This window comes from Narcine bancroftii, chromosome 12 (assembly GCF_036971445.1).
Source record: "Narcine bancroftii isolate sNarBan1 chromosome 12, sNarBan1.hap1, whole genome shotgun sequence".
NCBI lineage: Eukaryota > Metazoa > Chordata > Chondrichthyes > Torpediniformes > Narcinidae > Narcine > Narcine bancroftii.
In genome coordinates, this window is record NC_091480.1 from 7313441 (window position 1) to 7327990 (window position 14550).

Sequence of the window (14550 nt, forward strand, 5' to 3'; positions counted from 1 at the left end):
CTTTGTTGCCTCCTGCAAAAAAGCATTCTGCAGAAGTCCTGCAAATATTCTGTGTTTTAAAATGTGTGTGTGCAAGCTGCTCTAATAATTCCTCCCAAACCACCTCTGAATACTCTGTCACATCTTGATTCTGGAGGTAACGTAGCTATGGAGGGGATTCAGCAACCAAAAGAAGTGGAAGCCTGATAGTGAACAGCAGAGAGGGGGATAGGGCATTCAGCTACTTGAGCCTCTTCTGCCATTCAACAAGTTCATGGCTGATGTTCCCAACATTTTCTTGTCCTACTTCCAAATCCATGGATTCCTCCAATATCTAGAAATCGATCAATCTCTGCTTTGTAAGCAATTAGGAATTGAGATGTCATTGTTCCAGGATCAAGAGTTCCAAAGATTCAGCTCTCCATGATGATGTGTACAAACTCACAAGAGGAATAGATAGTGTAGGAGTTTAGAAACAGTTATTATTTTAATGTTAGGAGCTCTGAAACAGTTATAGAAGGTAGAAAGAAAAAGAAAAAAGCTAAAATGTTCTGTGTAAAATGGTGCATGAAAAACAGAACAGAGTAAACAAGATAACAGAGGAATTTAAGAAATATGCACGTGTACACACACAAAGAGCTTGTTTAATGGGGGTGGGGAAAGGAGGTGTGAGTAGGGGATAGGAGAAAGTCGGAGTCAGTCAAGAGTCAGACGAATAGGGAAAAGTGCCAAACCAATCCAAGGAGGATAAATGTAAGAAAAATGTAAGGGGAGATGAATTGAAAAATGTATAAAAACAAAGAAGCTTCCCGCCCTCGGTGTACTTTCCCGAGGTAGGGGGAGAGTACCCAACCTTGCAATGTTGTAAATGTAAATAAATGTTCTTTGTTCTCAACTTTTGTCTCAAGCATATTTTGTGAACATGAAGGCACTTCTCACAATAGGGTGAACCCAGTTAAAGTCGAGATGTTGGCTACCTTTTAATTCCCAAGATGATGCATGACCTGCTGATTTTCTCCAGCACATTTGTCTATTGGATGAACACAGAGAGTCTTTTGCTCAGAGTTGGGGAATCAGTAACTGGGGGGGGGGGGATATAGGTTTAATGAAGGCTGCCAGAGGAGGTGATTGAAGCAGGTATTATTGAAATATTTAAGAAAAATGGATAGGAAGGGACAAACACAGGCAGGTAGGACCAGTATGGGTGGGATGATTTTGTCAGTGTGGGCAAGTTGACTGAAGGGCCTGTTTCCACGGTGAACGTGAAATTTCTCCTCATTTCAGTTCTAATGGGTGTATTGGTGAAACTGTGACCCACTCCTCTGGATGCCAGGGAAAATATTCTTCCTGTGGGAACTATTAAATCTACCAATATTTATCAATAACGATTTGGGGGGGGGGGGGGAGGGGAAAATACCAAGTGGGTCAGGCAGGAAACAAGGTGGGGAAATAGACGGTCAATGTTTCAGATCTGCTTCAGTCTTATCAACTGTTCATTTCCCACTGCAGATACAGAATATGTTTCTCCAGGAATTTGTTGTCATTCAAGATTCCAGTATCTGCAGTCTTGTGTGTTTCAAATGTTGGGGGAATTTTCCTGCAATTGAATAGACCTTTGGAAGGGGTGAACCTGGAATTCTGCATGTAGCTTTGGTCACCCTATCTGAGGAAGGCATATTTGCCTTGGAGATAGTGCCATGAAGTTCACAGGCAAATATATCTTGCCAACCCAAAAGATTGAGTGTAATGGGCCTATGCACTCTAACGTGAAGAACACAAGTGGCAATTTTACTCACACAAAATTTTGAAGGCCTTGGTAGTGAATATTTAGAACGGAATTTCCATCTCAGGTTAACTGAAGAGTATTTTTCCTCTCTCAAAATGTTCGTGAACCTTTGATATCCTCTATATTCAAACTGTAACACGTTAATTGAAGGCTAAAATAAATGATTTTTTTGCAAAATCAAGCAGTATGAGGATCAGGCATGAAATCAGAGGCCAGGTGAGATCAGACACAATCCTATTGAATAGTAGATCTGCCTTTAATGTCCATGTGGCCTTCTATCTTATATGCATACATATTCTATCCAAAACTTGCTTTTTAGATTAGTGCACCACTCCAAGACCAAAGATCTGGCTGTATTATTATAACATTGAATTCTGATTTGTACCAATTACAATTGTGAATGTTTATCTGTCATTTTATATTTTTTTATATATTTTTTCTCTTGTGTAGCAATTAAATTTATACTTGTTTATTCATATATTTTACATACCTGTGTAGTGAAGCAAGAATTTCAGTGCATTTGTGTTGTACTTATGAGTCTGATAATAAACATCACAATCTTTTAAATCAATTCTTTAGAATCATAGAACATTACAGCACTGAAACAGGCCCTTTGACTCTTCTAGTCTTGGGTGTAAATTGGGCGGGCATGGATTTGTGGGTTGAAGTGGTCTAAATTTAAATTTTTTAAATTTAAAATTTAGTCTGTGCCGACCCATTATTCTGCCCAATTCCACTAACCTATATCTAGTCCATATCCCTCCATACCCTCCCAACCACATACCTGTCCAAACTTTCCTTAAATGTTAAATTTCTTATTTACAATAATCAAAGCTTCCAATAATATCTTTCGTTTCATTCCTCAACACAGATCAACTTAGAGAGAGAAATTTACGAATGATTTAAATTTTAAATATAGACAAACGTCACGGTAACAGGCCCTTCTGGCCCAATTACACCCAATTAACCGATAACTCTGCACATTTTTATGGGTGGGAGGAACCCCTGGAGGAAATCCATTCAGACAGGGAGATAACGCACAAGCTCCTTACAGATAGTGGCTGGCATTTAATAGTGTTGCATTAACCGCTATGCTCCAAACAATGAACAATTAAGTTTATTCTTGTAATATACAGCCCAGTTTCCAAACTGAACTCACCTTTTTCTCATCATTGTATGTGTAATATATGAAGAATATTCCATCCCGTTTTCCATCGTTGCCTGTAAATTGTTCAAGTGCTACCTTGACATCTGTCCATTTGTGTGGCTTTCCATCCCTCCACCACTGCATTGTCCCCTTCTTTATCCACACAGACTGGAACAACAACATAAAAGCAAAGAATCAGAGTCACGAGATACAGGTCAGCACCTCGACTTCCTCATGAATTACTCAGGAATTGGACTCTGCAATACAATACAGTGAAACCTCATTAGGACGCGATTCATTAATCCGTGGAATCGCCTACAGCGCGGGTGTCTGTGGACCCCAAACATTGATTTTAGGAGGGCAGGCTAACAGCCACAAACTCAAAAATGGGCTCTTGTGACTCATTTACAAGATGTGTATGTTAATATGTGGAGTTTCAAGGTCTTATTATAGGGTTTGAGTTGTAGTATTCGGTTTTCCTGCTTCCTGAATCATGACATGTATCCATCTGTTCCGAGCCTCGTCTAACACGGTATCAAATCTTGGACCCAAACTACCGCGTTCTAACGAGGTTTTACTGTATTATGAGGGGTGTAGCTAGAGTAAATACCAAGGTTAGGTGAGACAAGGTTAGGGGAGACAAGAATAAGAGGACAAGGGTTAAGGATGAAAGGTAAAATATTTAAGGGGAACATTAGGAGAAATCATCTTAGAAATGAAACTGAGTAAATTATTTCACAATATTTATTTTTTTTAATATGTATGTGTGTGTTTATTGTGCTGTGTGAGCAATTGTGTGCGCGAGTGCGTCTCCTTTGGGGTCAGGAGAAACACTGCCTGGTTGTATCTGTACAGTCAGATGATAATGAACTTGAACTTCTTCAACCAGAGGGTCGTGAGAGTGGAACAAGCTGCCAACAGACGTGATGGATGCAGTTTGATTTTGACTTCCAAGAAAAGATTGGGCAGGTATGTGGATGGGAAGGGTGTAGTCCAGGGGTTGGTAGTTAGGATGAGATGGGATGAAGAGCCTGTCTCAGTGCTGTAGTGCTCAGTGTTTGATAGTTCTAAATAGCCAGCTCTTCATGTTGAAACAAAGAGGTAGCCATCTTCTCATTCCTGGAAACATAACCAAGTAGTTTAACTTTAAGTATTTTCTGCCTCTCACAATAATAGTTAGTTGTCATTGTCTCAACCAGTGGTTTTTCAAACTTCCCCCCTAAACTCACATTCTACCTTAAGCAATTCCTATGCCATAAGCACTCTGTGATTGGAAAGGGATTACTGACGATAAAAACAGTAATTTTCAAACCTTTTTCTTTCCACTCACAAACCACCTTAAGAAATCCTTTACATAATGGTTTTATTGTATTGTATATGTTGAATACTAATTGGTTTGGGGAGGTGGGTAGAGGGGAGGGAGGGAAAGGGGGAAAAATGGTAGAAAAGTTCTCTGTGTAAATTTAATGAGAAACGTTTGTACATATTTTGGTTGACATGATTCACAAGGTGAAAAATAAAAAAAAAATTTAAAAAGAAAGAAATCCCTTACATACATGAAATTCTTTAACTTTGTCCACCATAAAGACAAAGAGTTGCCACTTTGTCCAGCTCCCCTCACAGAAATGAGGCCCCTGCGAGGTGCCCACCTATCGAAACCAATTCCATTTGCCTGCATAGGTCAATAACCTTCTATATCTCGATGATGCAAGTGCTCATCTTGATACTTCTCAAATGTTATGAGGGTCCCTGGCTCCACTATACCCTCTGAGGGCCGCATGGTGAGCGCATGCTCATGCATTACAGCACCAGTGACCTGTGTTCAAATCTGCTGCTGTCTGAAAGGAGTTTTGTACGTTGTCTGCGTGGATTTCGTTGGGCGCTCCTGTTTCCTCCCATATTCCAAAGACGTACAGGGGTTAGTAGATTAATTGGTCATATGGGTGCTTTTGGGCAGAGCAGGCTTATGGGCAGAAGGGCCTGTTATCTTGCTGTATCCCCTAATTAAAATGAAATCTCCCACCCATTTTCTTAAACCTACAGACTCTGGTTTTATGCATTCTGCTTTGGGGAAATGTTTCTTACTACCTACTCTATTCTTGCCCCCACAATCTTGTATAATCACTTTCACGTTCACCCTCAGCCTTCCCCATGCTAAGGAAAACAGCCAGCTATCCATCCTCTCCACATAAGTAAAACGTCCCATTTTAGACCACACCGCTCCAGGGCAATTACATCTTCATTGTGTGCTAACTAAAACTGCACACAATGCTCCTGCTGTGACCCAACCATTGTTTTATATGATTGCCTCACAACCTCTCTGTTCTTGCATTGCTGACCAATGAAGCCAAGCATCCTGTAAGTAATCTTAACTATGTCCAGGGTTCCCTGAACTTGGACATCAATGACCACATGTTCCTCGATATTCCGAGGCCCGACCACTCATGGTGCATCACCTTACATTTACCTGGATTAAATTCCATTGGCCATTGCTCTGACCATCTTAACAACTCATCCTGTAGCCTGAGACTTCTCACTATTAACAAAACAACCAATCTTTGTGTCTTCTGCAAAATTTCTGCACTAAAACTCCATAAACCTGAGACTTTCATGGTGTCAAACTAACAGACTCCTGGACTATCAGCTATTATTTTATTAATATTCCCATACACTTAATGTATTGTTACAGATGCTACACAGTAATCTTCCAGTGAACCTAATAAACTGTAAAGGGATGGTGGGAAATGTGGTCTGGTTAAGTAGTCAGTTTGGAAGCACAGGCCTTGGTGAACAGATGCTGAACCATTTGTAATTTCCAAATAGTCATATAACAGATGATCAGAGTTTTACTGTAATTAAATATAAATTGTTAATGTACATAACAAACAATGAGGGTGCCACCACCAATCTTGGTGGTACATCATAGATCAAAGGATTCCAGTTACAGAAACAACCCTCCAGCTCCAATTACCAAGTCAAATTTGAATCCAATTTGCTAACACCCTGCACTGCAAAGGCTCTAACCTTCTAAACTCGTCTTCCCTATTTTTATTTTAAGGTTAGCCACATCCTCAAAATACTTTGGGACTTTCGTTAATTTTTTTTCTTCTAGTGTTATTTTGTGCCTCTGCTTTTAAAAAAGAATTTAGACAAAGAGCTTGATGACGTCCTTTCGACCCATGAGCTCATGCTACCAAATTACACCCAATTAATATACAACCCCAGTATGTTTTGAATGGTGGGAGGAAACCGGAGCTCCCAGAGAAAACCCAAGCAGACAGAGGGAGAACGTACAAACTCCTTACAGATAGCATGGGATCGAACCTGGGTCGCTGGCATTGTAACAGTGTGGCACTAAATCTACGCTTTCCGAACTCTCTGAATTTCTTCTTTAAGCACCCCCTTATCATTTCTGTTCTCTCATTGAGACTTTCCCTTTTTCAGTTCTCATTTTTTAAAAAAAACTAAATAATCAGCCTACCTGCTCGACAGCCTGCTCATAATGTTTAAAATCATCCACTTCTCGCTTGGAACGCTCAATTAACTGTTGAACAATCTGTTTCCGCCAAACTGTCTGCTGCGGATAACTGGAGAATGATTGAATGGAGAATGTCTGCCCTGGCAAAACATGGGGTAAGGGACTTTGTAAAAAAAAAAACAAGCAGGAAAGGCCTTCTCTCTGATACAATTTCTTTTATTACATACATTCGGGTTCAGAAACAATCCATTTGATGAAGGATTGTGTAAAGTACTTTCAGGATTAAAGCAAAAGCAGAGAAATAGAGTTTGTGTTACATTTGCTCTGGAACTGTAACTAACATCACAAATCCATTTGGTGGTGCAGGTAATTCGTCCTGACATTTTGAATGAGAGATGCAGATTAAGAAATGCTTCACTCCATTAAAAATTCTGTTGAAAACTCCATGTTTTATGTACGATGTTATAACTTTAAGGTAATTAAAGTCTCTGTCACAAAAGTATTCTCCAAGTGTCACATCTATGCCGTGTCAAAGCCAATTGCCATAGAATACAGTGGACATTGCTGCTTCAACAAATTTGATGACATCTCCAAATTTACTCACCATCCTATCTACACTGTCATCTATATTAAAGACTTGGATGCCAAACAGTGGACCCAGTACACCACTGGGCATAGGCTTCCAATCTGAATCACAAGCCTCTACTGCCACAATCTGACTCCCAATATCAAGCCAATTCTGTATCCATTTGGCCAGCTCTCCCAGGATCCCATGCAATCTGACCTTCCCAGACCAGCCTTCCACGTGGGACCTTGTCAACAGGTCTTATGAAGGTTCACGTAGACAATATCTACTGCCTTCTCACACTGATCTCTTTAAAAAAAAAAACTAATTTTCCACACACAAAGCCATGCTGACTATCCCCAATTAGGCCTTGCCTTTCCAAATATGTGAGGATCCAGCCTCGAGAATCTCCTCTAGTAAATTACTCCCTGCAGCCTTTTCTAAATAAAAGAACAACCTCCATTCTTCCAACACCTCATGAATAGCTAACGATGACACGAACCTCTCAGCCAAGATACACTTGGTCAGGCCTGAGGGATTTGTCCATCTTTATTTAAGACCTCCAGCACCCTCGCTTGTGTAATGTTGATTCATACTATCAAGTAATGAAGGTTAGTAACATCAATACTGTAGTCAGGATTAAAGATAAGAAAGCACACAAAAGGATTCCATCAGAAAATAAGACATGGCAAATTTGGCATCATTCAAAGACTGAAACCTTGGTTAAGTTGGAGAAAGCTGCAATTAATATTGGTGCATTAAACTAAAAACATTATTTGTACTGGTTCTAGGTTTCAGTAGCAGCATGAACAGTGATATACAAGCATGAGATAAGGCAACTGATTACCTGACTGAACATTGAACCAGCTCAGCTGAGTGTGAGCCTCTATGTCACATCCTCCTCCACTAACCCAGGCCCAGAGTGACTGTTCATCGGTCACATAATGCTCTTCAATTCCAAAAGGATAAATAGCTGCTGCTGATGCACTGGATGTTTCAGCCAAGTCCAAGTTTACGGGGCTCAAACCAGAGTGAGCATCGTCCAATTTGGCATCATCCTGCAGAGCTTGCCTTCCACCTGCCAACCACGACTGGGCAGAGGTGGATTCAAAAATAGGCTGAGGAGACTTTTCTGAAGTTTCGTCATTAAATGAGATGTTCTCGAATACACTTGTCACTGCATCACATTTTGACTCGGGACAGGAAGAAGCAACATCTTTGTTGTGGGGACACCCGTCTCTCTCAATTGTTTCAAGAATGTTTTCTGTTCCTTCTGCTATTCCCTCCATTTCCAAGGAAAAATCAACATCACTGGTGGAGGGCTGGAATGGCCACCTAACCTCATCACCAAAGAAATACCCAGCACTGAAATGAAACCAAAATGGAAACAAAGTCAGGCAAGGTTTTCCGCAAATGAACCAGAGTTGAAATGATGAGATGTTCTGTACATTACTACATCTTATTTTTAGAATGCAAAGCTTGAGAGGACAAATGCAAGCAAATTCAATAACTTCCAAAACAAAAATGTTCAAAGGCAAATATGTTCATAAAAGATCAAGAGAGAAAGGGTTTAATTGGGCAGATGTTTTCAAACAGATCTTCCTTTAAGGAAAACTGGAGGTTGTTTGGAGAAGGTTTACTAATTAATGCCAAAAATAGGTAGACTTTCTTAATGAGGAAAGGCTAGGCTTGTGACCGTTGGAGCTGAGAAGAGTCTGTTAACACAATAGGCTGCAGGAATCCTTGCCAAAAATTCTCAGCTAATGCTCAATATCATGTTGCACATTGAGTCAGGTCCTCAAGATTGGGATCTGGGCATGCAATGTGTTTAATGGATTTTATAAGCTCCATATACTCTGTAACAATTGCTTCTGATGAGTGGGAAGTCAAGAAAAAAGTTGGAAGGAGAGGGGGCTGAGCTTACAAAAATTGATGCCTCACTTCAGGCAAGGAAGAACTACTTCACACAAAGCATTGTAGAAACTGATAACTCTCTTCCTCAAAAACTTGAGGTAACTGAAAATTTCAAACATTGAGATTGACATTTTTGTTGAGCAAGAGTACAAAGGAATGAAAAATCGTACAGGGTCAATGGGAATTATGACATATATCAGACAGGTTTTGGGTACCACTGCAAGAACAGTTGCTGCCTCTCATCCCCAGCAATGCAGACTCAATCCTAAACTTTGGTGCTGCTCGTGAGGAATTCTCCCCTTGACCTTAGGATTTTCTCTGGATGCTCTGGTTTCCTTCCACATCTTAAAGGTTGGTCAGTTAATTGGCCACTGGAAATTCCCCTATTTAGAATGTGGGTGGAACTGATGAGAATGTGGGGAGGATAGAATGGGAGGAAAGACTCAATGGATCAAAGGCCCTGTTTCTGTGTTGCATTACCACATATACTTGTGCAATAGTCAATACAATGTAAAAGTCCCCCTCTATTTTTGGTCCCGGCTGCCTGGCCACTGAAGTTCCTAATGCCATGACCACAGTCTCTCGCCTTGGCCCCAGCCATCCACCCACTCACCTGCCCAAGGTCCCGATGCCTTGAACTACACAGGTACTTACCACAGTCAAAAGTAGTATGTGTATAACAGTTAACCCCTAAATTGTACCCTAAAAATTGTTCCACAAACTTTGATTATTACATGGGTATATACTGTACTATGCAATCAGTGGTCTTCTCTCAGCAGTAAGTTAACAGCAGCAAGTAAATGCTTAGTGTAAGTATTTTACTGGGCTACCCTACCTCACAAGACTGGTGGCACTGCTTGCACAGGATGATCGGTCCTGATCTCGATTTGCCACAATTACTTTCCAGGCCTTTCCACTGTATTCAGTTGGGGTCACACCTTGCCGAAAATAGATACTGCGGTCTTCAGAGCCAATTCCCCAAACCTGGGGTGATGATGGAACAGAAACAGGGTGTAAACATCCAGCGTTACTATGCATCCGTCTATAAACCAGGGACCACCATAATATTTGTGGGCACTACTTTATTCAGCTAGGATGAGGTGGTTGGGGGGGGGAAGGGGGAAATCTCATTGAAACAGATGGAATGTTGAAAGGCATGGACAGAGTACATTCCCATGGTGGGAGAATCTAGGACAAGAAGGTACAACTTCAGGATTGAAGGACATCTGCTTAGGACAGAGATATGGAAAAATGTTTTCAGCCAGTTGGTGGTAAATCTGTGGAGTTTGTTATGGAAGTTTGGTCAATGGATGTATTTAAGGCAGAAATTAATAGGTTCTTGATTAGCCAGGGCATCAAAGGTTATGGGGAGAATGCCGGGCAGCGAGGCTGAGTGGAAAAATGAATCAGCTCATGATTAAATGGTGGGGCAGATTCAATGGGCTGAATAGCTTATTTCTGCTCCTGTATCTTATGGTCTTTTATGAATGTTGACCTTCTCACGCAAGAACCCTTCTCACTGTGCTAGGCATAATGTAACAAATAAGCTTAAACTTTGTTCTTAGACTGCCTCAGGAATAGCTTTTCATCCTTCCTCTGGATACATCACCTGTCAGACTGAACACCAACTTAAATCATTTTAGATAATGATCCTGCTGTTTCTATTTACAGCTCCTCTTTTGTCCTCCCTACTCCTCCCTGCTTCTCTTTTCCAGATCTTAAAACATGTTTTATCTTGGGTTTTTTTTCAGTTCTAATGCACGTTGATTGACTAACACATTTCTCTCTCCACTGATGCTGCCATCAATATTGAGCTTTTGAATTCCCTGTTTTGGTTTGAGATTTCCTGTATATTGCATTAGTCCTAATACACTGATTGTGGGTCTCAGTGGGACCATGATCTGGTCTTTCAAATCAAAGCAGTTAAAAAACAAAATAATCTGGCATTATCCTTACCTGGTCATTTAATCCCACATTCACCATCATCATCTCAATATTCATACAAATCCAACCTGTTCCAATGGGATTCTCAGAACAGACGCCTCTTCGAAACCACATCTGGCAACAGGAAAATACACTTCAGCCTTGCATACATTATGGAGAGGTATTCAAGATTTGGAATGGGAAAACTAGCAGTGGTGGAAGTGGATACAATTGCAACAGCTCAAAGACATTTGGGCAGGTACGTGGATAAGTAAGGTTTGGAGGGATAGGAGCCAAATGCGACTAGTTCAGGTGGACAACAGTTGGTTGGAATGTTGGGCAGAATAGCCGATTTCTCTGCCGTAAAACTTTATGACTCTTGTGGGATCAGTGGAATATACAGTGGTAAGGAGAAGAGGGAGTTAGTAAAGGAAGATCTCAAGATCACAATTGGCATGAAATGGACTTTTAAAAAATTCAACATTAGGAATTGGGATACAGTAAAATGCCCATTATCCAGAATTCAAGCAACTGGTGAAAATATTGTGGAAAATAAATAGGTTAAAAAGTACAGAAGTTTTAAATTGGCGCCCCCTAGTGGTTAGTTCACCAATCCATGCACAATGAAATCACAAGCAAACTGCAAATTCACTTATCCTGCATCTATTAATCACCATAAGTCCCAGATACCAGGGGTTTTAGTGTAAATCACAAAATGCCAGAAGTACCCAGGAGGTCACTCAGCATCTCTGGAGGAAGACAAATTCCTTTTCTCTCTCTATTGATGTTCTTCAACCTGCTGAGCATTTCCAACATTTTCTGTTTTATTTCAAATTTTCGGCAATGACCAGCATCTTGCTTTTGTGTTATGATCTGGAATTTACTGCCTGGATGATAATAAACTTGAACCTTTCTGGAAAACCTACAGGTCAAGTTGGTGGCAATTAAAAAAAAAGCAAGATGATCAGATTAATCAGTAGGCTGTTACAATACATAAAAAGGTTAGATAAAACAAAGGCTCAAAATAATACATATATCCACATGGATTGTGCATTGGTTAAAGCAGAGAGAACAGAAAGAAATGGTCTGTTCCAAGTTGCCAAATCATTACTTGATAGGATCATACTGGTCCTAAGTTTATTACTCTACTGAAGATGAAGGGGCAGAAGGTATCAAAAATCAGTAATGATATGAAGCTAATTGGGAAAGATGAGTAGTGAGGAGACAAAGGATCTGGAAAAAGGACACAAGGTTATTGAGTAAGGGTAATGGAAGAAGCTAAGGGAATCCCAATCCAATAAAGTCATTTACTACCTTATAGTTTGAAAGATTCATGGAGCATGCACCTACCTTTCTGTCCCGTGTAACAGCCCATAGCACGTTGACACCCACTGAGACCTGAACAAAACCATTTCCAGAGTTTTGTGGTTCAATAATTTGCCAAGAATTCCCTACGGACCAAATGACAGAGAACTCAGATCTTTGATGTGGTGCCTTCCTGAATAGCACTGCATCTCATCATAATTAACCACACGTTTGTGTGTGCTTGCACATTCCCTCCTCCACCACATCCCTTCTCCCACCAGCAACTTTGGAGGTTATTATTTAAAAAGAAAGTCAACAGTTCAACCATGAACATCACTCCTAATCAGAGAGTAGTGAGAATGTGAAACAATCTTTCACAGCGAATGGCGGAGATGTGCAGAGTGAATGCATTAAAGAGGAGGCCGGCTATAAATGATAAAGAAATGGAGGAAAATACTCTGAGTTGGATGAAATGAAATGAGAGAAAGCTGTTACAAAGCACAAACCAATTGGGCTGAATGGAGTTAATAAGAAAGTCTGCGGATGCTGGGCAATTCACTGGGGAAGCTCAGCAGGTCACGCAGCATGTACAAGATGTCAAGGGTGACCAATGTCGCAGTGTGAGCAAAAACAGGTAAGAGCCCAAATACCTCCCCCCCAACCTTTCTATTCATGTGCCTTTGCTCATACCATTACAGGGGGCCCAGGCCCACAACGTTGGTTACCCTTTACTTCCAGGAAATGCTGCGTGATCTGCTGAGTTTCTCCAGTGCTTTTATGTTGAACTGAATTTGTTTCTATATTGAACAGTCTTCTGGTCAATGATATATTTAGTACATATCCTTCAATGTATTTTCATTAAACCACCAAGGATGATTACCCACAGGAGTGCGTTCATTCATCCAGAATCCCAGATGAAATGGCATACCTTTAGGGTTCTCCCGGTTTAATCCTTTCCTCATTATCAGCTGACCTTCCCATAATACAGCACACACAAGGTCACATGGTCCACAGGCAATCTGAACTACTTCCCCAACAGTCTGGATTTCAGTCCATGATGAACCCTCGGGATTCTGATCATTTATATTTTCTCTATAAAAAACCTGAAAGAAAACAAAATGCTAAAATCAGTGACATTTTGCTTTAAGAATCAGTTACGCTTGCAGTACAAGGGGTATTCAGAGGACATACTTGACATCACATACAACCCTGAGATTCTTTTTCCTGCAAGCCAGGCAGAATTTCTACTTGTCAGTAGTGCAAATATCTGTACTCAAGGAAAGATATGTGTACAAAAGAGAGAAATGTAAAAAAAAAAGTAAACAAACTGACTGAATATAGAGAGAAAAAAAATTCAGTAATACATAATGTACAAAGCAAATGAATCTTTTAGGAATCTAATAGTGGAGGGGTAATAGTAATTGCAGTGGATCTCTGATGGCAGCATTCCATGTGGATGTTCTCGATGGTGGGGAGAGTTTTGCAGGGCTGCACCCACTACCTTTTGTAGGGCTTTCCTATCAGAGGTATTGGTGTCCCCATACCAGGCCATGATACAGCCAGTAAGCATATTCTCCCCTACATATCTGTATAAATTTGCCAGAATTTCCAATGCCATACCAAAGCTCCGCAAGCTCCTGAGGAGGTAGAGGCACCACTTGCTTCCCTCATGATGACAATGGTGTGTTGGGCCCAGGAAAGGTCTTCCCAGGAATGTAACATTACTCACAATAATCATTTCATTATACACCTCCTAAAATGCCTCCTGAAGTCCACCATCAGCTCTTTGGTTTTGGTGACATTGAGTACAAGGTGCACCATTTAGCCAAGTTTTCAATCTCCACCCTATGGATACAGTGAAGATTTTCCTAGTTGCAAAATTTTCCACTAGTGGTTACTGATTAAAAAAAATGTCAGAGCAATGTGACTGACAAGTAGAAAAGATTGAAAAGTATACCAATCTTCCATAAATAACTAATCAGAAATTTGATCCATGGTGTGTGGAGATAACATCAACAATGGCTCTAAACTCACAAAACCCAGAGTGAGAGGTCATACTCTATCTTTTTTTTGCCACTCCTGTTAAAATAGAATACATATGAATATTAAATGTTAGAAATCAGGTTTGGCTACATAGCTATCAGAGGCATTTTAATTATAACTAGTTTTTTGTCATACATGTTGTATATAGGCACCAAAATTCTTACTTGCAGCAGCTGAACAGGAACTTGGGTTAAAAAAAACTACAATATTCTAGTAAGTGAATTAAAAAGAGACAGTGAATACAAAAAAATGTTCAGTTATCCAATTATCCTAGTGCAGTGGTTCTCAACCTTTCCTTCCCCCCACCCACATAGCACCTTAAGTAATCCCTTACTAACCACAGAGCACCTATGGTGCAGGTGCTTTGTGATTAGTAAGAGATCACTTAAGGAGGTACGTGAGTGGAAAAA

General features: G+C 40.4%; 1 protein-coding gene across 3 annotated transcripts in view; it reads right to left on the bottom strand.

Moving 5' to 3' along the window:
• tecpr1a (tectonin beta-propeller repeat containing 1a) overlaps positions 1–14550 on the bottom strand; it is a 73525-nt gene that overhangs the window by 39555 nt on the left and 19420 nt on the right. For all 3 annotated transcript variants that reach the window (XM_069905419.1, XM_069905420.1, XM_069905418.1), the window contains 7 exons: positions 13026–13200; positions 12143–12243; positions 10826–10927; positions 9705–9853; positions 7803–8320; positions 6394–6530; positions 2925–3080 (listed from right to left, as the gene is read on the bottom strand). In XM_069905419.1, coding sequence (XP_069761520.1) covers positions 2925–3080; positions 6394–6530; positions 7803–8320; positions 9705–9853; positions 10826–10927; positions 12143–12243; positions 13026–13200 — 1338 coding nt within the window. The remainder of the gene's footprint in view (positions 1–2924; positions 3081–6393; positions 6531–7802; positions 8321–9704; positions 9854–10825; positions 10928–12142; positions 12244–13025; positions 13201–14550) is intronic.